Source organism: Nicotiana tomentosiformis, chromosome 4, assembly GCF_000390325.3.
Source record: "Nicotiana tomentosiformis chromosome 4, ASM39032v3, whole genome shotgun sequence".
NCBI classification, from domain to species: domain Eukaryota; kingdom Viridiplantae; phylum Streptophyta; class Magnoliopsida; order Solanales; family Solanaceae; genus Nicotiana; species Nicotiana tomentosiformis.
Genome location: NC_090815.1, coordinates 130,597,756 through 130,621,023, shown reverse-complemented (window position 1 = coordinate 130,621,023; position 23,268 = coordinate 130,597,756). Strand labels below are relative to the sequence as shown.

Below are 23,268 nucleotides of genomic sequence, written 5' to 3'. Positions count from 1 at the left end.
CTCTTGACCTTACAAAGATCTCAAACTCGTAAGGAAAAATAAATTATGAACACGTACTAGTTGCTTTAGGTGCGATTAATAAATCATCGTGACTATGGGTGCGATTCCAGTGGCATGGTCACGATACGTAAATCCCAACTCAAGTGCGCGTTTCACGTGACTTGACCATAACTTCAAAATAATAAAATAAACATGTTGCAAATCGCGGGTACGTTTCACGTGGCGTGATTCGCAATATGTACCAAAATGACAAGTGTACGATATCGTAACTTGTTAAAAAAATAACTCCATAAATACTAAAAAGTGGTTAAGTAAATAATTAAAAGCGGTAAAGAGTAAAATACACAATAGGTCTAAAACATGTAATAAATGAGATAATTAGTCCAATTATTGATAGTTAAGCGACCGTGCTAAAATCATGAAATCCGGGAATGCCTAACACTTTCTCCCGGGTTAATAGAATTTCTTACCCAGTCTTCTGGTTTTCGTAGACTTTAAAACAGAGTCAAATTTCCTCGATTTGAGATTTAAAATAAACCGGTGACTTGGGACACCATAAATTATTCCAAGTGGCGACTCTGATTTAAATAAATAATCATATCTCGGATAATGTAACTTTAATTGGAAAAACTCTCTATCCCTTATTTCCTCGAAAAAAGGAGGTGTGATAGTCTGAATTTGAATACACACCTGAATATTAAGATGTGTATTAAGATTAAGACATCTGAATCTGAATACACATCTGAATATTATGATGTATTTTAAATCTGAATATTAAATGATTAAGACTGTTTATTTTTTTTAAACATCTGAATATATAGAATTTATTATTATTTAAAAACTAATAAATATTAATTTAAATAAAATACTAATTAATCTAATATTCTATATATAAGGTGATTGGTGGTGGTGATGGCTAACAGAGGTGTTTGTGAGTGCTGACTAGAGGCAGTAGTTGATGGTGATTTTGGTTGACGGTGGTGGTTCTGGGTAGTAGCTAGTGGTGATTGGTATCGATTGCGAGTATGGTTGAGGATGGTGGTGATAGTTAATAATTGTGGGTGGTGGTGGTGGTGGCAGTTGTGGTTGTGATTGAGGAAGGTGACGGTGGGTGGTAGTTTATAATGGTGAACGGTGCCGGCTATGGTTATTGATAGTGATGTGGTGGCTTGTGGTGGTAGTTGAGGTGAGTGAGTGTGTGATTATGGTTGAGGACGATGGTGGTAGGGGTGGTGGGTGGTGGTAGTGATGGCGGCTATGGTAGATGATAGTGGTGGTAGTTGATAATGGTAGGCGGTGGCGAGAGTTAGTAATGAATGTGGATGATTGAGGGAGTAGTAGAATTTGCCTATTGGTTCTGTGAAGCCATTTGGATAATAATGATGTTTGTGAAACTTTTAGGTTCTGTCTTATCTCTGAATGGAGTGAGGTTGCGACTGTCATGTCTTGGCGTTGTAATGGGTGATACAACTGCAGTACCAAATGGTGCTGTTAACGAGCAAATTCCCTCTGTGAAGCTGTCTGATTCAGTTATTAGTCAAGAAACTGATATGGAAAATGGAGAAGACGGGAAAGATTCTTCTGCAGGGTTGGATGAGAATAAAATGATCAGAGTATGCGACAAGTTAACAATCCTATTGATTGGAGAAGATTACTAGCATTCAGTAAAGAATGGAACAGTATCCGGCCCCACTTCTATAACCGGTGTCAGAACCGAGCAGACAGTGAGAGTGATCCTGGAATGATGCACAAGCTACTCAGGCTTCAAAGAAAGATGAGAGAGGTATAGCTAGCTTCCTTAGCGAGCATGAAGTTTTCATTCTCTACATGTCAGATCATGATTTAGTAACTGCTTTCAATTTCCAAAGAGACCCAATTATGCCAAACTCTTCTTGGAATAGTTTCAATTCCATGATAGACCAGACCTTATTATTTTATATTTAGTGAGGTTCCTCTTTAAGTAAGTCCAAGCAAGGGCTCAGTTGAGTCATAAATACTCAAATTAATCAATTATTTTATGTCTAGTTGCTGCTAATTGCAGTACATTGGGCTGAGGTGAACTTCTACGTTCAATTTACATATTACAAGTCCAAGGATTGAGGATGATTTAAGGATTATTAGCGGATTTCTTGCAATATTTTTCTCGTGTTAAGATACAGTTTTTGGATTTTGTTTGAGCTTGGTATGTTTTTTATTGAACTTCAACCAGTAACTTTCTTTTCTAGGTTGATGATGATGTTAAGAGGCATAATAAACTTCTTGAGGTAATCAGGCGGTCACCATCCGAGGTTGGTGATATTGTTTCCAGGCGTCGTAAAGATTTTACAAAAGAGTTTTTTGCTCATCTTCACACCGTAGCAGAATCCTATTATGATGATGTAGCGGAACAGAATGGTACCTTCTGCCTGGAAAATAAATAATGCGGTTCTTCTGTTTCCTATAATTTTTGCGGTCATACTGCTGATAACTTTCAGTTTATTTTTTGCATTAAGACACTCTATTGCAATATATACATTCTAGAAATGTTGCTTCCCATATATCAACTCGTTTACTCTTCCCCACAACCTTGCCACATGTGAAATTACCCCAAAGTTCCAAACGAAAGAAGTGAATATAATATCAACTAAAATAATCTTTTTTGCTTTGGAAAACAAATGCAACAATGAGATAGAAGAAGCTTTGTAGAACCTTTAACTTTGGGAGTATGAAGTTTCTCTTACTGTAAATTTAGAAATTAAAATCCACGAGTTCAACAAACATCACTTCCTTGATTTTCATAATAATTTATCTGCATTTGATAGGTTTCACTGACAAGATCTTCCTTTTTCTTAATAATTAGCTGTGGCAAAACTAGGGAATACGTGTTTGGCAGCTGTGCAAGCTTATGATAAGGCAACTGAAAGTATAGAAGCGTTAAATGCTGCAGAGTTGAAATTCCAAGATATAACAAATTCTCCGTCAGTGGATGCGGCTTGCAAGAAAATAGATGATCTGGCCCAGAAAAATCAACTTGATTCAGCATTAGTGCTCATGATTACAAAAGCATGGTCAGCAGCCAAGGAGTCGGACATGACAAAAGATGAGGCAAGATCATTCTTTTCTTCAGATACACATCCACATCTCACTTATTGCAGCAATTTTTCTTTGTCTTAGCATTAACTTAATTAAGAAGAGATATGCTTACCGAAGTGATGGTATTCGAAATGACACAATTTTTAGTGATACCCAAACAATTTTTTTTTTCTGGAGCTATTTGAGATTTTGTTGGAAAATTTTCCTCTCAACTCTGAAGTTTCTTTGGCTCTCCACTTATGAGACTATAGAAACAAAGAAGTTTGAGGCAAAGGGGACAAAATGTTTATGACTAATTGATATGAATGATGGGAATTTCTCTCATTATTTTATACAATAGTGCTACTGATGATGTTTAGCAAACGTCGCATGATTTTTGCTAAACAATGTGAACGTTAATAACCTAATGCCACAAGCTAAGGTTATTGTATCTGGACTTGGTATAGTGGAATAGTGATTGTTATTCTCCAAGTTGACTAAAATGCTTATGTCCATTTTATAAACTCTTAAGATAGTGCATAGTTAGTAGCTTCTGTGAGCTCATGCGCACCAAGCTGCGTTACTCTTGTGACGTAGCTTATTTCATCTTGCATTTGAAGAGAACTTATTGTTGGAATGCCTTTATGTTGAAGTTACTATTGGAATTTTACAGGTAGTATAGCAGGGTCTGCAACTTAGATGGGGTAGTTTTATGTCTTAGGATTTCAGGACAGATAGACCTAGCTGTAGCGTTGAAAGATAATATTCATTTGGCTGTTATGTTCTTATTCATGTTTCAATCTCTAGTGTTTTGATGAAACTTTCACAAGGCCAAACGCATTTCTGTATAAGTATGGTATTTCACCACAGCTTGGCTCTCCTCCCCCCCACTTTCTCCGTCTCACCAGCGAGGAATTCATTTTTCTAACATGCAAATGGTTAGGCTTGTCAAATCTTTTCTGCTTTTTTTCAGGTAAAGGATGTCCTTTATCACTTGTATACGACAGCAAGAGGAAATCTTCAGAGGCTTATGCCAAAAGAAATCAGAATTCTGAAATATCTACTCACAATTGAGGATCCTGAGGAACGACTGTGCACTTTGAAAGACGCCTTCACACCGGGGGAAGAACTTGAAGGGAAAGATGTAAATTGCTTATACACGTATGTATTAAATCTAATATTTAATCATTGTTCTCTTGACATAGAATTTCTCGCAGCATTTGTGACGTATCTTTAACCCGTTGCCTTGACGTCGAAGCACTTCTATCAGATGTATATCACTCTGAAAATTTTACATATTTTGGAGGCTTTGCCTTTCACTTTCATTTTTGGTTTCAATCTCAACGCATTGATGAACTGTCCTTATCTCGGGTTTGTCGATAGTCCTGAAAGTTTAAATAGAAGAACTCGGATGTTGCTGAAAGAGCCACGAGCTGTCGTTGGTTGTATAAAACATTGAATTTTGTGTATGATACCTGCATGTATCTGTTGTGGGACAGTGACTTGATGGTCTTTTCTCCTACTGATCAACTCGTCCCATGTTGACGCTCAATTACGAATTTAGGATGATTTTATACACGGATGTATCATTTATCTCGATTTCAATAGATCGAATGAAGTAAAGTATAACATTTACCGGACCAGCATTCAGATCACTTTACGTCCTCTTCTTATAATATAAGTAATTAATTATTGTGAATTAAAAGTAGGGCATGACAAATCATTAATGTTTAAAATAACCAATTCACGTCCCAAAAGCTAAATGCAGAATGTGAATAATCGAAATTCGTTGACCTATATTCATCCTTTGAGTGATCTGTTTTTCTTCTCTTTTGGTTTTGTAATCGTTTACAAATTTCTTTTTTGTTCGAAGATTTTTATTTGTACGCTTAATAAATCTGACAATAATGCAAACGAGGTTTTTTTTTTTTTTTTTTTTTTTGGCAGGAGGGCGCAGGAGACCATTTCCTCCTCTTTTTTTCCTCCACAAAAACCATCACATTGAACTTCACTCATTTGGCAGTTCTCTGCTGTAATAAAGCATGGGATATACAACAACGACCCTATAAAATCTCACTAGTGGGGTCTTGGGAGGTTAGTATGTATGCAGATCTTACCCTTACCCGAGGGAATAGAGAGGCTATTTCCAAAAGACTCTCGGCTCAAGAATACAAAAAGAAACAATATTAGTACCATCCCATAAATCATAAGAAAAGTAACATGGGAACAAGAAGATAGATGGAAAGCAAAAGCGATAGCCAGTAAATATACCCGACACTATGAGAAACGAAAGAGTAGTAAGACATAACATTGCCACTCACGACAAAAACCCTACCATACTAGCCTCACAAAGGTACGAAGAAAGTAAAGACTCAACTACTTCCTAGCCTACAACATTAATCCTTGACCTCCACAAATTTCTATCAAGGGACATATCCTCGGAGATCTAAAACCTCGCCATGTCCTGCCTAATCACAACTCCCCAATAATTTTCTAAAACTTGGTCAAGCAATGAACGAATAAACATTCAGACAAGTTCGTATAACTTTAAACACCATATAAATTCATTGATGATAGTGATAAACTTCAGCATAAGACAATGAACAGCCTGATTCTTCGAGCGTAGCTTCCGAAGCAGTAATAGCAATATTAATAAGCAAGAAATGAAATATTATTGAGCTTTTGAACCGTATATAGCATAAGTTTATCAGAAAATTCATGTCCCTCTAATGGCTGTTGAACTCACTATTATAGTTGCACATAGGGAATAAGTCCTAGGATTAAGCCCCTTCTTAAATGACAATTATGGGGGCCACTAAAAAATGTGTAACGGTAGGCTATGAATGTCATGTTCGCTATAACGGACTACGTATTTAATACTGCAGAATATTCTCCATTGAATGGTACCAGGTGATAGGCATTTATTTGTCTTTATGAGCAACATTCCCTACTATGAAGAAATACTGTGGTTGACATGATTTGAACATCATCGCTTTCGATCTAGCGGAGCAGGTAACCTTTCCTAAGAAGGTTTTAAGTACGTTTACATGTACCCCTTCACTTCGGGCCCGTTCTCATTGAGCGGGGGACTTGACTCCGTAATCTTGGAGTTTTGCTTCCGTTACCAGGTCTTCTTGGCGTAGGTGAGACCTTCTGTGTGGCGGACGATAGCCTATCTTTGGCGTCTATGCCAGGAGACGGGGGAAGAGCTCCCCCTGGCTCGACTGATGAACCTTTATTCCCCCAAGATTTTTCATGGGAGAATGATAAACTTCAACAAATGTGGTCACCATGCTTTGCTCACCAGCATGGATGATGACAACGACCGTAAATGGATGGAGCGGTTCGTTGTAGTTGCCACCAGGGACATCATCCCCGCCATAACTCTATTCTTTCCTGAATTATGGAATTGTACACGTAAGTTCAACGTGTGTCCTTTCTTCTGGTTAAAGGTTTTTCCTTGCTATCACTGATCCTTCTTTTTTCATTATTTCAGCAACTCGGTGGATACCACCAAGGGTTGAAAACTTGGACTAGTGGGTCCAGAAGATTTTGGATGTCACCACACATGAGACCCGCTGATGAAAAGAACTGACTCTTAAATACGGGTGGAAGGCCAAAAATTATGGTAAGTTGAACTTATCTTGTTTTTATCTCATATATAAGAACACTCGCTAACTTTTCTTCTTGTTGAATTCAAGTCTTCCGTAGGACTCTCTTACCATCCCCGAGGAGGACGTTTTGGTTGATCCCGTAGATGCGATGAGGTTGCTGCAGGAGGACGTCACCCGAACAGGTGTCATCGGACCTACTTCCAGTGCAAGTGCTTCCTCTCGGAGTCCCCGGCCGGAGAAAAAGCAACAAAAAAGGCGACGTTCCTCTACGGCCTAGGGTAAAAATAAAAAGGCGAAGAGCGCCGCGCCCGAGCTAGCCGCAGACACCGTGGTGATCAATAATGATGGGGAATCCAGTGATGAAGGGGCTTCTTTATATAGAAGATGATGACTTTCATCAGCTCAATAAAATGCTCAATTTGTTGAGCTAGTTACACCAACCGAGGATGATGTCCAAGCGCTCTATGGGGGAGTGTGATGTAGTGAAAGATGCCAACTCTCGCTTTCAAGTCCCCGTCGCTGCTCCCGGTACTGTTAGGCTGAGTACCGAGCCTATTCCATCTTTGGTTGTTGAGCAACCAATAACTAACACTGTTTTTTCCGCAGCTTCTTCTCAACCCACAACGCCATCAGCTTCATTTCCTTCTTCGCCAACCATGCCTTCACCACCAGAAACTGCTACATCATCTCCATCGGCCGCAGACACCAGAGAGGAGGATGTCCCCCCTCCCCAGTCCATGAGAATTTGGGGCATAACTATTCGCCTTCTTCTGCATATCCTCAGAGGAGGAGGAGCATCTCCCTCTCGGTCTATACCGAGTGCCACCTACTGTACCGGCCGGTGGAGCTTGCCAACTATCTAAAGCCTCTAGCTTCATAGAAAGATAGGAATAAAATATATTCTCTCTCGGGGAAGTTTATGGTAAACAATGCCATGCACAACACAATATAGGGGTGGAGTGTCTCCCTCTCGGTTCTTACCGAGTGCCACCTGCTGTCCCGGCCGATGGAGCTTGCCAACTATCTAAAGCCTCTAGCTTCAGAGAAAGATAGGAATAAAATATATTCTCTCTCGGGGGAGTGTATGGTAAACAATGCCATGCACAACACAACATCGGTATGTTTGTTCTCTATATTATTTCTTATATCTTTACTATGACAGGATATTTGAATTGAACTTTAACTTTGTAAGCTAACTTCCTTGCTTCCGAAGGCCTTCAAAGGATGATCCTTGATAAAGAGAAACTCACCTCTGAGCGGGATCAATTGTTGGACGAGCAGGATCAAATTGCTGCTCGCCTCTCGGAACTGGAAGCACAAGCTATCGAGGCCATTGAGTTGGAGGCTCGATTGCAGCAGAGCGAGGAAGAGGCGGTGAGCCTCAGCCAAGAGACTGCCCTGTTAAGGACATAATTCCAAGAGGCCAAGGCAAAGTGGTCCGAGGTCCAAAATGTTGTTCTCGCCGCCGCCGATCGTGAGGCTGCCTCTACTGAAAGGTTAAATAATTTGGAGGCAGCCTTGAACTCCAAAGTTAAAGAGCCTACTACTGCAGAGGAGAAGCATGCCCGGATGGAGAAGAAGTATAATAAGGTCATGGAGCATAATAAATTTTATAACTCGACTATCCGTGACCTTGATGTTAGCCTTCAAGCCGCTAGATCCGAGCGGAATTACCTTTCGAAAGAGGTTGACCAGCTTAAGAAAGAGCTTCAGCGCCGAGCGGCTTCCTTCATTGTTGAAAAAATATATTCTATGTATATCATGAGGAGAAAAACCTTAGAAGAGGCCAAAGCGGGTGTCATTGACTTTGATGCCGAGATCGCCAAGGTCCGTGAGGTGGAGTCAACTGCCCGAAGGGGTCTCCCAATCCAACTTGATGCGACTAACTCTTCTGGTTCCAGTTCTGAGTTCTCGAGAACTGAAGAAGAACCTGAAGGGGATGATGATGAAGGTCAAGACCTCGATCCGGCGACAGATCTGCCTATTTCTCCTAGGGGCGCAAATTCTTCTCTTTCCCCAAATTCTGGGGATACAGTAGTTTAGCTTTTTATTTTCTTTCCTTTTTGTTTTTTACTTCATACTTTTGTACTTGTGTTGCTTGGCACGTTGTTATATAGAAGTGCTTTTTTATTTAAGTATTGCGCAAATTTTTCTCTTTGCGTCGAGTTATGCAAGGCTTCAGTTGCAATTTTTCCCGATAGCATTTAGATTCTGGGCATAAGTTCTTCGGGAACCAACCCTTTACTGTGAGGGTTTCATAAGAGAGGGCCCTCTTATGTTTACGGTGTTCTTGAAGAGGACGTCTCCTGTTCATTCCGGCACTAGCATTTGAAGTACTTGCTTAACTTTCAAATGGTAAAATTAATTCATCGTTCAGACAAGAAACAAGATAAAAATAAAAGGAGTTTTACTTTATTACTTCCATTTTAAAAAGTAAATAAGCATTCGTTGTGCTAAAACGAAATTGCCATTATTTGTGGCTAATTTGTACAACTTGTTTCCATGGGGCTGGCTACACTGTCCTCGGTCCCGATGATACAACTTTGTTCCCGAATTTTGTAGTCTCGGTTGATGTGGCAATCATGTTGCAGTATTCTCATATCATCCCCCCAGTGTTCGAATGTAAAGAATGTGAATTTGAACACTGGAAGTTTTGCTCCTTTGAAGATTTCACTAGTGAATGGTTGGATAATCTTTGGTTTGATAGCAAGCTTTGCTTCCCATTAAGTACTTTACTATAGAGCCAAAGATTATCTAACCACCCCCAAAGTGGCTTGCACTCGTGAACGGTCGGGTAACCTTTGGCCCGATATCAAACTTTATTTCTCGGTAGGAACTTTTCTACCGAGCAAAAGATTATCTAAACGTCCCATAGCAGTTCTATGTTTCCATGCCTTGTTGTTTTAAGATCTTATTTCTGATGACGATGCTTCCTTCTTAGTATGCTTTTCGTTGTTGCCTCGTTAAAAACCTTGCTAGAAAACCCCAATTGGGACAAAAACTGGACGAAGGGAAAAAGAGTGCAGCACGTACTTTCAGTATATGCGGCGCTCATCAGTAATATTATCTATTGAGGTATGCCACATTCCAGTTGCTCGATAATTTTACTCTGTCTTGATTTTCCAATTCGTATGATCCTTTCCTAGTGACAGCTGAAATCCGGTGGGGACCTTCCCACGTTGGACCTAGTTTTCCTGCGTTGAGCTCCCGGGTATTTTGAGTTACTTTCCTTAACACCAAGTCTCCTACTTTGAAATAACAGAGATTGGCTCTTCGATTGTAATATCTTTCCATTCTCTATTTTTGGGCCGACATTCTTATATACGCCAAGTCCCTACATTCGTCGAGCAGCTCCAATCTGACCAATAATGCTTCGTTGTTTGCTTCTTCATCCACTTGGAAGTATATCATGGTAGGTTCTCCTACTTCCACCGGGACCAAGGCTTCTTCTCCATATTCAAGAGAGAAAGGTGGCTCCCCCGTGCTCGATTTGGCCATTGTTCGATACGTCCATAGTACTCCCGGTAGCTCTTCGGGCCATTTGCCTTTGGTTGCTTCCAATATCATTTTGAGATTTTGAATAAACATTTTGTTGTCGATTCCACTTGGTCGTTTGCGCTCGGATGGTATAGCGATGATGTGATTTTTTTGATTTTCAGGTCTTTGAGAAATTTGGTCACATTTGCTCTTATAAATTATGGTCTGTTGTCGCAGGCTATGTCTTTTGGTATCCCGAACATGCAAATTATGTTTTCCCATATGAAATCTACCACTTCGCGCTCGTCGATTTTCTAGTAAGGACCTGCTTCAACCCACTTAGAAAAGTAGTCAGTTAAAATCAAAAGAAATCTTACCTTACCGGGAGCCGGTGGCAGCGGACCAACTATGTCCATCCCCCACTTCATGAATGGCCAGGGTGACAAAACTGAGTGTAATAACTCTGTTGGTTGATGCACCAACAGTGCATGGTGTTGACACTTATCGCATTTCTGAACATAAGCCTTAGCATCTTGTTCCATCCGGGCCAGTAGTATCCCGCCCTAATTAGCTTTAATACCAAAGAGTCCGCACCAGAGTGGTTTCCGCATATCCCTTCGTGAATTTTTCTTATAACGTAATTAGCTTCGGAGGATCCTAAACATCGAGCCTTGAAAAGATTTTCTATACAATTGACCTCCCATGAAGTAGTATCAGGCTGCTTTAGTGCACAGCGCCGGGATGCCTTGGGATCTTCGGGTGGCTTTTCGTGCTCGAGATAGTCAATGATCTCATTCCTCTAATCCCAGACCAAATTGGTCGTGTTTACTTCATAATAGCCGTCTATGTACAATATCAAATGCATAAGCTGCACGACTGTACCGAAGTCCGATCTTTTCATTTCCGTGGACGATCCCAGATTGGCTAGTATGTCTACTTTTGCATTTTCTTCCTTCGGGATGTAGGTAATTGACCATTCCTTGAACCGTGTGAGCAGAGCCTGGACTTCCACTACATATTGTTGCATGCATTTCTCTTTGGCTTCGAAGATTCCGTAGACCTGATTTACTACCAATTGAGAATCATATTTGATTTCTATGACCTTGAAGTCTAGTCCACGGGACACCTCGAGTCCTGCAATCAAAGCTTCGTACTCGGCTTCATTGTTAGTCAGAGGAATAGTTCTTATGGCATGCCTTAGGGTTTTTTTCGAAGGCATGATTAGTACTACACCGAGCCCGGACCCTTTCACATTAGAAGCTCCGTCCGTGAACAAGGTCCAGACTCCCGATGTCGATTCCGACACCATCACTACTTCTTTGGTAGCCAAAGGCAGCAGTCTAGACTGAAATCGGTCACAAAGTCTGCCAAAACTTGTGACTTAATCGCAATTCTAGGTTTATACTCTATGTCAAATTCACTCATTTTGACTGCCCATTTGGCCAGTCGACCTGAAAGTTCAAGTTGGTGAAGGATATTCCGCAGGGAAAAGGTTGTCACCACAACTATCGGATGACATTGGAAATAAATCCCTAAGCTTTCGAGTGGCGACTACGAGAGCTAAGGCTAATTTTTCGAGATGTGGGTAGCGAGTTTCCACACCTGTTATAATTTTAATAACATAATAAATAGAATATTGCGTACCTTTGTCTACACGGACTAAAATGACACTTACCGCTACCTCCAAGACCACTAAGTAAATCAGTAACGGTTTGCCTTTCTTTGGTTTTGATAATAATAGAGTGATTAATACCTTTTCAAATACTTCAGAGCCTGCTGGCATTCTGGAGTCCATTTGAAGTTGTTCTTCTTTTTGAGGAGCAAAAAGAAATGATGACATTTTTTCGAAGACCGGAAAATGAATCTGCTTAAAGCGGCCAATCTTCATGTCAACCTTTAAACCTCTTTCACGTTTGATAGCTGGTCAGGGATGTCCTCAATGGATTTAATTTTATCGGGATTAACTTCGATTCCCCTTTGCGACACCAGGAATCCTAAGAATTTACCGGATCTGACTCTGAATGCACACTTTACAGGGTTAAGCTTTATGTTGTGCTTCCTTAAGATGTCAAAGGTTTCCTGCAGGTGTTTAAGATGACCACCTGCGTTCAAAGACTTAACCAACATATAATCTATGTAAACTTCCATGGTTTTTCCTATTTGTTTCTCATACATTCTGCTTATAAGCCTCTGATATGTGGCTCCGCCGTTCTTAAGCCTGAAAGGTATCACATTATAACAATATGTGCCGAAGTTCGTTATGAACGAAGTTTTTTCCTGATCCTCCGGGTTCATCTTGATTTGGTTGTATTCTGAATAAGCATCGAGGAAACTCATTAACCCGTCGCATCAATCATTTGATCAATGTTTGGTAGTGGGAACGAGTCTTTTGGGCACGCCTTATTCAGATTCTTATAATCTACGTACATGCAAAATTCGTTATTCTTTTTTGGTACTACTACTACGTTAGCTAGACAGTCAGGATACTTTACCTCCCGGATTTAACCAATATCAAGTAATTGAGTTACCTCTTCTTTGACTAATTTGTTTCTGACCTCGGCAATATGGCATTTCTTCTGACTTACCGGAGGGATGTTAGGATCCAAGCTTAGGTTGTGCATGGCCAATTCTGGAGGAATACCTGTCATATCCGCATGCGACCACGCAAAACAGTCAACGTTAAATTTAAGAAATTCAATAAATCCTGACATGAGCTCGGGGTTTAGTCCTGTCCCCAAGTGGGACTTTCTTTCCAAGAATTTCTCAAACAATGCGACTTGATCAAATTCTTCCATAGTAGATTTGGTTGCATCTGTCTCTCCTGGTACCTGAAAATATCTTGGTACCTGATAAGATTTCGACGACTCCTCCCCCCCTGTTGACTTTTGTTGCATCCTATATTTTCGTACGTAAAAGTGCATCGTGAGCAAACTAATGTAAGACCAAAAATGAGATCATCTTTGAAAATATATAAAGTAAGTTAATCATGTTACCTCAGAGGTTACAAATATTGAAGATCATGAACAACAAGTACAAAGAGGGTTGGAAGGTTCAGAAGCTAAAGGAATTGAAGAAAATAATATTTCGTCGAAAGTCGACAAGTTGGGAATGTTATAACATGTACTTTTGGGGTGAGACTAGGGTACTTAACATGATAAGGAGGTTATGATATGAGTTATATTAGTCGTATTATAGTCATGTGTTATGTTTTGAAGTCAAGCGAGTGGTGGAATAAACATCGATGAAAGTCATCACAAGTTATGTTCATAAGTTTTACTGAAACTTTGGGTCAAATGTAACTGCGATTTTCTCCCAATATACTTAGAGTTATGGGGTGTTCCACCCATCAAATTGAATATATATAATTCTATTTGCTAAGTCATTAAAATGTTTGTCAATACGATATCGTAGTATAGAGATATGGGTGTTTTTGCGAGACTACGCAGACTGTCACCTGCTTGCTTAAATGAGAGTCCAAAAATTGGCTAGTTCGGGTCGTCCAAATATGGGCCAGTTTGGGTCGTCCAAATATGGGCCAGTTCGGGTCTTCCAAAGAGGACTTTTTAAAGGCCTATCTACTTCATATATTAGACTGATAATAGGGCATAATAACTAGACATAAGCTCTGCAAAAATCCTCCCAAAAATTGCTCACAAACCCCAAATTGTTGGCCCAGTTTTATATTGATGTTTAGTCAGCGCTAGTTTCCATTCAGTTTTTTATTTTGTTTCAGAAAGTGTCTTGCAATGTGGCCCCATGGCCAAATTATGACATTATATGTTTAGAGTCTCTTAGTTCCAAGTTGGTACGCTAGGTTAGGTGAGGCACCAGGTGCCGGTCTCGTCCTCCAGGTTCGAGGCGTGAAAAACTTGGTATCAGAGTAGTTCTATCTTAGGGAGTCTATAAGCCGTGTCTAGTAGGGTCTTGTTTATAGACGTGTTGTGCACCACATTATATAAGCAAGGAACTACAGGGCATTTAGGTGCTAGTTACCCTTCTTTCAAATCTAAATCATGATGTAGAACTGAGTTATAAAAAATTTGAGTTAAACTTACGTGTTGGTGTTGCATACACAGATGACGGTAACTAGGAAGACTATGGCTAGCCAGAAGGGAGATGCAACAGCAGGTGAGGGGACCAGCAGGGTACCCCCAATAGATGGGTCTCAGTCTGAGGCCCAAGGCGAGACCCCTACTCAGCCATTACCAGCTCATCCACCACCTGAGGAGATTCCTAGGGATACCGCACACCCAGTTCCCCCTCCACTTCTATCAAATCAAGACTTGAGGAGTGCGGTGCATTTGTTGACACAATTGGTAGCTACCCAGCTAGTGTAGGATCTTCTGAGGTGTCTGGGAGTTTAAGGGTCCAATAGTTTATTGCTTTGAGTCCCCAAAATTCACGGGGACATATCAGAGAGAGGACCCACAGGATTTCATAGATCAGCTTCACAGGATCTTTCGGGTTATGTATGCCACAGAGAAAGAGGCAGTTGAGCTAGCAGCTTTTCGACTCCGAGATATAGCCCTCCTTTGGTACTAGGGATGGGAGAGGTCCAGGGCACATGATGCACCTCCACCTAGTTAGGAGAATTTTTCAGATGCCTTCCTTGATCAGTACTTACCGCGGGAGATCCGACAAGCTTGGGTCAATCAGTTTCTATCCCTCAAGCAGGGCTTATGAGTATTCGAGAGTATAGTCTCCGTTTTGACTCATTAGCCAGATATTCACCATCCATAGTTGCTACTACGCGGACAGGATCCACAGGTTTATAGCAGGGTTGGACCCAGAGTTGACCGAGGCATGTGCCACCGCTGCATTGCGGGATAGTATGGATATCTCCCGGATTCAGTCATTCACTCAGAATATAGAAAGGGGTAGGCGTCGACAGCAGGGTACAGAGAGGACTGATCAAGGACAGCGTAAGAGGATGAGATTTCCCAGGTCTCAGGGTAGTTATAGGCCCCAGTACTTCGGATGACCACCTAGGCCTCCGCCACCTCAGTTACAAGGTTACATGTATGACCGATATACTCAGTCAGGACCAGGTGAGAGCTCACGGGCGTCGAGTTTATAGCGATAATGAGGTTCAAGGCAGATAGAGTCATTTCCGTCGTGGTGTGACATCTGTGGTAGAGGACACTTGGGCCAATGCCGAGCAGGTTCTGATGCTTGTTATACATGTGGGCGTCTGGGGCATATGATGCGAGATTGCCCAAATAGAGATTTCGGGGGTATGGCACACCCAGCGAGTTCAGCAACATGATCATTTATGTCCGTGCATCCTTCAGGGCGCAAGTCTCAGTCTTCGACTGGTAGAGGTCGAGGCAGAGGTAGAGGTTCCAGTTCAGGGGGTAATCAGAACCGTATCTGTGCTTTAGCGGGTCGACAGGACCAGGAGTCTTCACCAGACGTTGTGACAAGTATATTGACCATTTTCTCTCACGATGATTATGCCTTGATAGACCCATGATCTACATTATTGTATATTACCCCATTTGTCGTGGGTAAATTTGGTATAGCGCTTGAAATACTAAATGATCCTTTTGCAGTATCTACGCTGGTTGGAGAACTGATTATTGCTAGACGGGTTTATCGAGGTTGTACGGTGATAGTTTGTAGTCGTCAGACCTCAGCCGACCTAGTTAAGCTAGAGATGATGGATTTTGATGCTATCATGGGCATGGACTGGTTGGCATCTTGCTATGCCACAGTTGATTGTCGAGCAAAGGCAACCAAATTTCATTTTCCGGGTAAGCCAGTCCTTGAATGGGTAGGTAATACAGCGACACCCAGAAGTAGGTTTATTTCCTATCTGAAGGCGAGAAAAATGATCGCAAAAGGGTGCATTTATCATATTGTGTGAGTTAGAGATGCATATGCTGAGATACCTATACTTCAGTCTATTTCTGTAGTCAAAGAGTATGCAGATGTGCTTCCAGATGAGCTTTCAGGTATTCCTCCAGAGCGAGAGATTAATTTTAGCATCGATTTGCTTCCAGGAACTCAACCAATATCCATCCCTCTGTATAGAATGGCACTTGCCGAATTGAAGGAGTTGAAGGAGCAGTTAAAAGATTTGCTGGAGAAAGGTTTCATCAGGCCCAGTACCTCACCTTGGGGTACACCGGTACTGTTTGTGTGGAAAAAAGATGGCTCACTGAGGATGTGTATCGATTATAGGCAGCTGAACAAGGTAACTATTAAGAATAAGTATCCACTTCCAAGGATCGATGACTTATTTGATCAGTTGCAGGGGGAAAGATTCTTTTCAAAGATAGATTTGAGGTCGGGATACCACCAGGTCAGAGTTCGGGAGAAAGATATTCCGAAGACAGCCTTCAGGACTAGATATGGCCACTTCGAGTTCCTTGTCATGTCCTTTGGGTTGACGAATGCACCTGCCATATTTATGAACTTGATGAATAGCCTATTCCGACCATTTTTAGATTTGTTCATAATAGTAATTATTGATGATATTCTGGTTTATTCAAGTTCAGAGGATGAGCATGCAGACCACCTGCGAGTGGTACTCCAAACCCTCTGTGATCGTAAGTTGTATGCTAAGTTTTCTAAATGTGAGTTCTGGTTAAAGTCTGTAGCGCTCTTGGGGCATATTGTATCCGATGAAAGTATAAAGGTAGACACTTAGAAGATTGAGGCCATGAAATCTTGGTCTAGACCTACCACTCCGACAGAGGTTCGTAGCTTTCTAGGCTTAGCAGGATACAACCGGAGGTTCGTAGAGGGTTTTTCTTCCCTTTCGGCACCATTGACGAAGTTGACGCAGAAAGCAACTAAGTTTCAGTGGATGGAGGCTTGCGAGCGGAGTTTCCAAGAGCTTAAGAATAGGTTGACCTCAGTGCCAGTTCTAACACTTCCAGAAGCTCCAAAGGGTTATGCCATGTATTGTGATGCCTCGGGTGTCGGGTTAGGATATGTCCTGATACAACATGGGAAGGTAATTGTGTATGCTTCAAGTCAGTTAAGGAAGCACGAGAAGAATTATTCAACCCACGACCTCAAGTTAGCTGCGGTTGTCCATGCACTTAAGATATGGCGGCATTATTTATATGGTGTTCATGTTGATGTATTTACAGATCATAAAAGCCTGCAATATATCTTCAAGCAAAAAGAGTTGAATTTGCGACAAAGGCGATGGCTTGAGTTATTGAAAGATTACGATGTTAACATTCTCTACCATCTAGGGAAAGCTAATATTGTAGCAGATGCCTTAAATCGCCGATCTATGGGTAGCTTAGCACATAGAAAAGATAATTAACTAGAGAAATTTATTAATTGGCTTATTTGGGGGTTCGGTTAGTAGATTCTGACGATGGTGGAGTTGTACTCCAAAACACTACAAAATCATCTCTCATAGCTGAAGTCAAGGAAAGGTAGTACGAGAACCCAGAGTTGGTCAAGTTCAGAGAGAGAGTTCCACAGCAGAAGAAGCCGTTGTTAGAGCTCAAGGGAGATGGGGTTCTCAGATACTGGGGTCGTCTATGTGTTCCAGATGTAGCAGGTCTATGAGACATGATTATGCCAGAGGCACATTATTCATGGTACTCTATTCGTCCTAGGTCGATGAAGATGTATCATGACATTAAGGATGTGTACTAGTGGAACGATATGAAGAAGAACATTACTGGGTTTGTCGCCTAGTGTCCTAGTTACCAGCAGGTGAAGGTAGAGCAACAGAAGCCCGAAGGGCTAATGCAGACTATAGAGATCCCGACGTGGAAATGGGAGGCGATGAACATGGACTTTGTCACGGGTTTACCTCGTTCTCATCGTAATTTTGATTCTATATGGGTGATAGTCGATAGGCTCATGAAATCAGCACATTTCCTACCGGTCAGATCTATATATATAGCAGAAGATTATGCAAAGTTATATATTAAGGAGATAGTGCGGATACACAGAGTACTAGTATCTATTATATCTGACCGTGGGGCGCAGTTTACAACATATTTTGGAGGTTATTTCAGAGAGGTCTAGGGACTCAGGTGAATCTCAGCACAGCTTTTCATCCACAGATTGATGGACTAGCCGGGCGCACAATTCAGATACTCGAGGATATGTTACGAGCATGTGTGTTGGATTTTAAAAGAAGTTGGGATGAACATCTACCTCTTATCGAGTTTTCATATAATAACAGTTACCACTCCAGTATCCAGATGGCTCCATACGAGGCTTTGTATGGGCGTAAGTGCAGATCTCCTATAGGGTAGTTTGATGTTGGAGAATCTGGGTTACATGGGCCAGAACTGGTTCAGTAGGCCGTAGAGAAAGTAAAGCTTAACCGGGAGCGACTGTTGATAGCTCAGAGTCATCAGAAGTCATATTCTGACGTGCGGCGATGAGGCTTAGAGTTCGGGGTTAATGACTGGATATTCTTAAAGGTATCACCTATGAAGGGCGTGATGAGGTTTGGAAAGAAAGGCAAGCTTAGCCACGGTATATTGGGCCTTATAGGATCATTCGGAGAGTGGGCCAAGTAGCTTATGAGTTAGAATTACCCTCATAATTGGAGTCAGTCCATCCGATTTTTCACGTATCTATGCTACGGAAGTGCATTGGCGATCCTACAAGAGTAGTTCCCATGGATGATGTACAGATTACGGAGGACTTGTCATACGAGAAAATTCTAGTTGCCATCCTAGACCGACAAATCCGCAAGCTATGAAATAAGGAGGTAGCCTCCGTGAAGGTTTTATGGAGAAGCAAGAATGTGGAAGAGATGACGTGGGAAGCGGAGGAAGAAATAAAGTCTAAATACCCCCACCTATTTCAAACTGAAGATATGGATCGAGATGGTATGCTACAACACAACTCTATTCAGGCTAGTAGGTCATCAGGTAAGCTCTTCTTGACTTTCAGTATTTATGATTTACGGCTGTGTGAAGCAAAGTGTTGCTATTTATAGACATTGGCCATGTGTGGCATGCATAGTATGTTTTCTGGCTGCGTGCAGGTTGGTTTTAGTCTAGTGTATGGAGGAAACACTGGCAAAAATTTTCCAAAGTCTCTAAGAGTAAACATTCGAGGATGAATGTTCCCAAGGGGAATGATGTTACACCCTATATTTTCGTATGTAAAAGTGCATCATGAGATCATCTTTGAAAATATATAAAGTAAGTTAATCATGTTACCTCAGAGGTTACAAGTAAGATCATGAACAACAAGTACAAGAGGGTTGGAAGGTTCAGAAGCTAAAGGAATTGAAGAAAATAATGTTTCGTCGAAAGTTGACAAATTGGGAATGTTATAACCTGTACTTTTGGGGTGAAACTAGGGTGCTTAACATGATAATGAGGTTATGTTATGAGTTATGTTCGTCGTATGATAGTTGTGTGTTATGTTTTGAAGTCAAGCGAGTGGTGGAACAAAAGTTGATGAAAGTCATCATAAGTTACGTTCATAAGTTTTACTGAAACTTTGGGTCAAATGTAACTGCGATTTTCTCCCAATATACTTAGAGTTATGGGGTGTTCCACCCATCAGATTGAATATCTATGAATCTATTTTCTAACTCATTAAACCATTTGTCAATACGATATCGTAGTAGAGAGGTATGGTCATTTTTGCGAGGTTGCACAGACTATCACGTACTTGCTTAAATGAGAGTCCAAAAATGGGCCAGTTCGGGTCATCCAAAAATGGGCCAGTTCGGGTCATCCAAAGAGGCCTTTTTAAAGGCCTATATACTTCATATATTAGACTGATAATAGGGCATAATAACTAGACATAAGCTATGCAAAAATCCTCCCAAATATTGCCCACAAACCCCAATTGATTTTCTCTCCCTTTCAAGTTCTAATTGGAGGTAAAACATAGCGTTTGAAGAACCAAGATAGGAGCTGAGTTATCCAATAAATAAGGTAAGTTTACTGCTCTCTTTCATCTATGTTTTTATGCTGTAAATTCATGGTAAGTCATTCTATATTTGTAAGAACTCACGGGATGGTGATCGGAAGCCGTGAGTTTGAGTTATTCACTTGTAGCAGACTATTTTGTGTTGTTGTTGGGCTATGTGTTTTACTACTATTTTGTGGAGTTTTGGAGGAGTAATGGTGTGGATAAATACCACATAAATACAGGGTGGTGGGCTGGTCGTTCGTCGTAATATTTTCGGGATATTTGACACTACTACGGTGGTCGTTTTGTGTATGAAGAGATTGGGGTGTGATGGGTTATTTTGTAGTTTTTGTGGTGTATATAAGGTTGGAAAATAATGTATATATGTTGTTATTGTTGCATTCTTGTGTTGTTGGTGTTATCTTGAATTTGGAGGAAGTAAGGATTATAGGGGAGATGCTGCCCGTTTTAATACAAAATAAGCTTGTCGTTCGTTGTGCGATAGTTGTACCTTTCGTAACTTAATGATAGTATTATTATCGTTGTTGTAGATTAAGGTGCGAAAAGGCGAGTTCAACTTGGTGATTGGAAATATTGTGATAAGGTATGTTAAGGCTAAGCCCTTCCTTCATTTTGGCATGATCTCGTAACTACATATGTTTGATAACGAGGCATAAAGAGAAGTTTATACTCCCGAATTTATATACATTATCCTAGTCTCATAAGTTACAGTATTCTCCCTTATCGGGACTTTATATTTAATTGAGTATTGTCTTCTTCCAGTCAAGAGAGCATAGGGTCTTTATATATATATATATATATATATATATATATATATATATATATATATATATATAGACGATAGACGGCCGAGCGCCTATGAGCGAGCCCAAGATAGACGAGATACAGAGCCTAGTATGGCCGAGCGCCTATGAGCGAGCCTACTACGGCCGATCAGTTATATGTACCGAGCCTTATAGGGCCGAACATTTATTTTACGTACTATATTGAAGGAGTTGAGTGAGTATCAACAAGTAAGTATATCTCCAGATCATCTTTGACTCCCAGTTACTTTCAGTTATTATATTATCAGTTCAGTTTCAACTTTCCATTATGTTATTGCCTTACATACTCAGTACATTATTTCGTACTGACGTCCCTTTTTTGGGGATCCTGCATTTCATGCGTGCAGGTTAAGATAGACAGACAGGTAGACCTCCTCAGTAGGTGTTTCCCGAGTTCAGCCTGATCGGTAAGCTCCATGTCCTTCAGAGTTGTCGGGTCTAGGGTTTTGTGTACATCTTTTGTATGTATGTATATATGTTATGGGTAGGTCGGGGCCCTGTTCTGATCACAATACATCCATCAGTAGAGGCTTGCAGACATATCCTGTCAGCTAGTGCAGTATGTTGGACTTGTATGCCTGGTATGTATATTTTGTTGGTTTGTCAACTGTAGTAGTTATGATGACCTTGTCGGCCCAGCTTTATATTGATGTTTAGTCATCGCTAGTTTCCATTCAGTTTTATATTTTGCTTCGCAAAGTGTCTTGTAATGTGGCCCCATGGCCAAATTATGACATTATATGTTCAGAGTCCCTTAGTCGCAAGTTGATATGCTAGGTTACGTGAGGAACCGGGTGCCGGTCTCGCCCCCCAGGTTCGGGGCGTGACAACTTTGTTCGGTTCAGGAGCAGGTGCCGGTTTCTGGAATTGATATTCCGCATGCTCCTTCCCTTTATTACTGGAAATTAAGATCACATTCATCTCCCTTGCTGCCAGTTGATCTCCTCTTATCTGTTTAATCCCTCCGGAGTTGGGAATTTTAGAAGTTGATGGTATGTTGATGGCACAACCTTTATCTCGTGCAGCCATGATTTTCCCAGAATCATATTGTAACCCATATCGCCGTCTACTACTTCGAAAAGGGTCGTCTTAATTACCCCTTCGGCATTCGTGGGCAGCACGATTTCCCCTCGGGTTGTTACGCTTGCCAAATTAAACCCGACGAGGAGCTTTGTGGCCAAAATAATGCTTCCAGTTAGCTTGGCTTGTTCCATGACTCTACATTGGATAATGTTGGTTGAACTCCCTGGGTCCACCAAAATACATTTAATTTTAAAATCTAAAACATTAAGAGAGATTACCAGGGTATCGTTGTGCGGTAGTAGGAGTCCATCTGTGTCTTCCTCCGTGAAGGTAATGTCGTGCTCAGCGGCTTCCCAGAGTCTCTTACTGTGGGTCACTGATACATGTCTTCTTCACTGCCGAAAAGGTTACACCATAAATCTCGTTCCCCCGAAAATCCTGTTGATCGTCAGACGAGGAGGATCTTCTCCTACTTTTGAAGGTTCCGCGTTATCCTGGTTGCGACCATAGTTGTTCTTAGCCCGGTCGCTTAAGAACTCTGAGATGGCCGTTTCTCAGCAATGTTGTCACCTCCTCGCGCAGATGTCGACAGTCCCTAGTTCGTTGGCCCCATGGTACTCTCACTATATATTAGGATCCCCCTGATTGGGGTCGGATCTCATCGACCTCGGGAATCGTGCTTCCTTAATGTTTCTCATTGCTGACACTAGTTCCACCACGCTGATATTGAAGTTGTATTCGGATAACCTGGGGTAGGCGGAGTCTCGGGAGCCCGATACCTCTTTGTCCTACAATGATCTGTTATTCCGGCAGCGATTAACTCTTCTATCGGTAGCGAATCTATCCGCCGATCGAAAACCTCTACCACGTCCTTCGGCCCTTTCATAAGGCAAAAACCGACCTCTAGAAGACCGTCAGTTTGCATCGAGATCATCCTTCGATTTTTCCTTATTCTTCTCTCGGTCTCGATCCTTGATTGATGCCAGGAAACCGAGTTGGTCATCCTCAATTCTTATCTTCGACTAGTAGCAGTTGTGTACATCTGCCCACGTTATTGATTGGAACTTGAACAGACTTTCTTTCAGTTTCCGGGAAGTGTCAGAACTCCTCAGATTCAGACCTTTAGTAAATGCCTCAGCTGCCTATTCGTTCGGTACGGCCAATAGCAACATCCTTTCCTTTTGAAATTTGGTCATGAATTCGTGCAGCAATTCGGACTCTCCTTGTGCAATCCTGAATATATCGGCCTTTCAGGCTTGTACCTTCCTGGCCCCGACATAGGCCTTGATAAAAGAGTTCGCGAGCATCTCGAAAGAATTTATTTAGTGCTCGGGTAAAAGCGAATACCATGTCAGGGCCCCTTTCGTGAGGGTCTCCCCAAATTTATTTAATAAGAC

The 23,268-nt window shown here is 41.3% G+C and overlaps 2 protein-coding genes across 2 annotated transcripts; both read left to right on the top strand.

The window, feature by feature from the left end:
- Positions 1-1,248: 1,248 nt before the first annotated feature.
- On the top strand, positions 1,249-4,356 carry LOC104113371 (uncharacterized protein At4g37920-like). Its single transcript, XM_070201771.1, has 6 exons — positions 1,249-1,276; positions 1,402-1,529; positions 1,613-1,783; positions 2,226-2,394; positions 2,840-3,084; positions 4,025-4,356. The coding sequence occupies exons 1-6, from the start codon at positions 1,249-1,251 to the stop codon at positions 4,286-4,288; spliced, it is 1,005 nt and encodes a 334-aa protein (XP_070057872.1). The 3' UTR covers positions 4,289-4,356.
- Positions 4,357-6,314: 1,958 nt separating this feature from the next.
- On the top strand, positions 6,315-8,708 carry LOC138910527 (uncharacterized). The gene is made up of 3 exons (XM_070201770.1): positions 6,315-6,468; positions 7,879-8,039; positions 8,094-8,708. Exons 1-3 carry the CDS (start codon positions 6,315-6,317, stop codon positions 8,706-8,708), a joined length of 930 nt encoding a protein of 309 aa, XP_070057871.1.
- Positions 8,709-23,268: the final 14,560 nt, after the last annotated feature.

Coding starts and splice junctions, on each gene's coding strand:
- LOC104113371 (XM_070201771.1), top strand. CDS start 1,249: ATGGCGGCTATGGTAGATGATAGTGGTG. Junction 1,277..1,401: donor TATGGTAGATGATAGTGGTG/GTAGTTGATAAT, acceptor TGAAACTTTTAG/GTTCTGTCTTATCTCTGAAT. Junction 2,395..2,839: donor TGATGTAGCGGAACAGAATG/GTACCTTCTGCC, acceptor CTTAATAATTAG/CTGTGGCAAAACTAGGGAAT.
- LOC138910527 (XM_070201770.1), top strand. CDS start 6,315: ATGATAAACTTCAACAAATGTGGTCACCATGCTTTGCTCACCAGCATG. Junction 6,469..7,878: donor TGAATTATGGAATTGTACAC/GTAAGTTCAACG, acceptor TTGCTTCCGAAG/GCCTTCAAAGGATGATCCTT. Junction 8,040..8,093: donor AGCAGAGCGAGGAAGAGGCG/GTGAGCCTCAGC, acceptor CAAGAGGCCAAG/GCAAAGTGGTCCGAGGTCCA.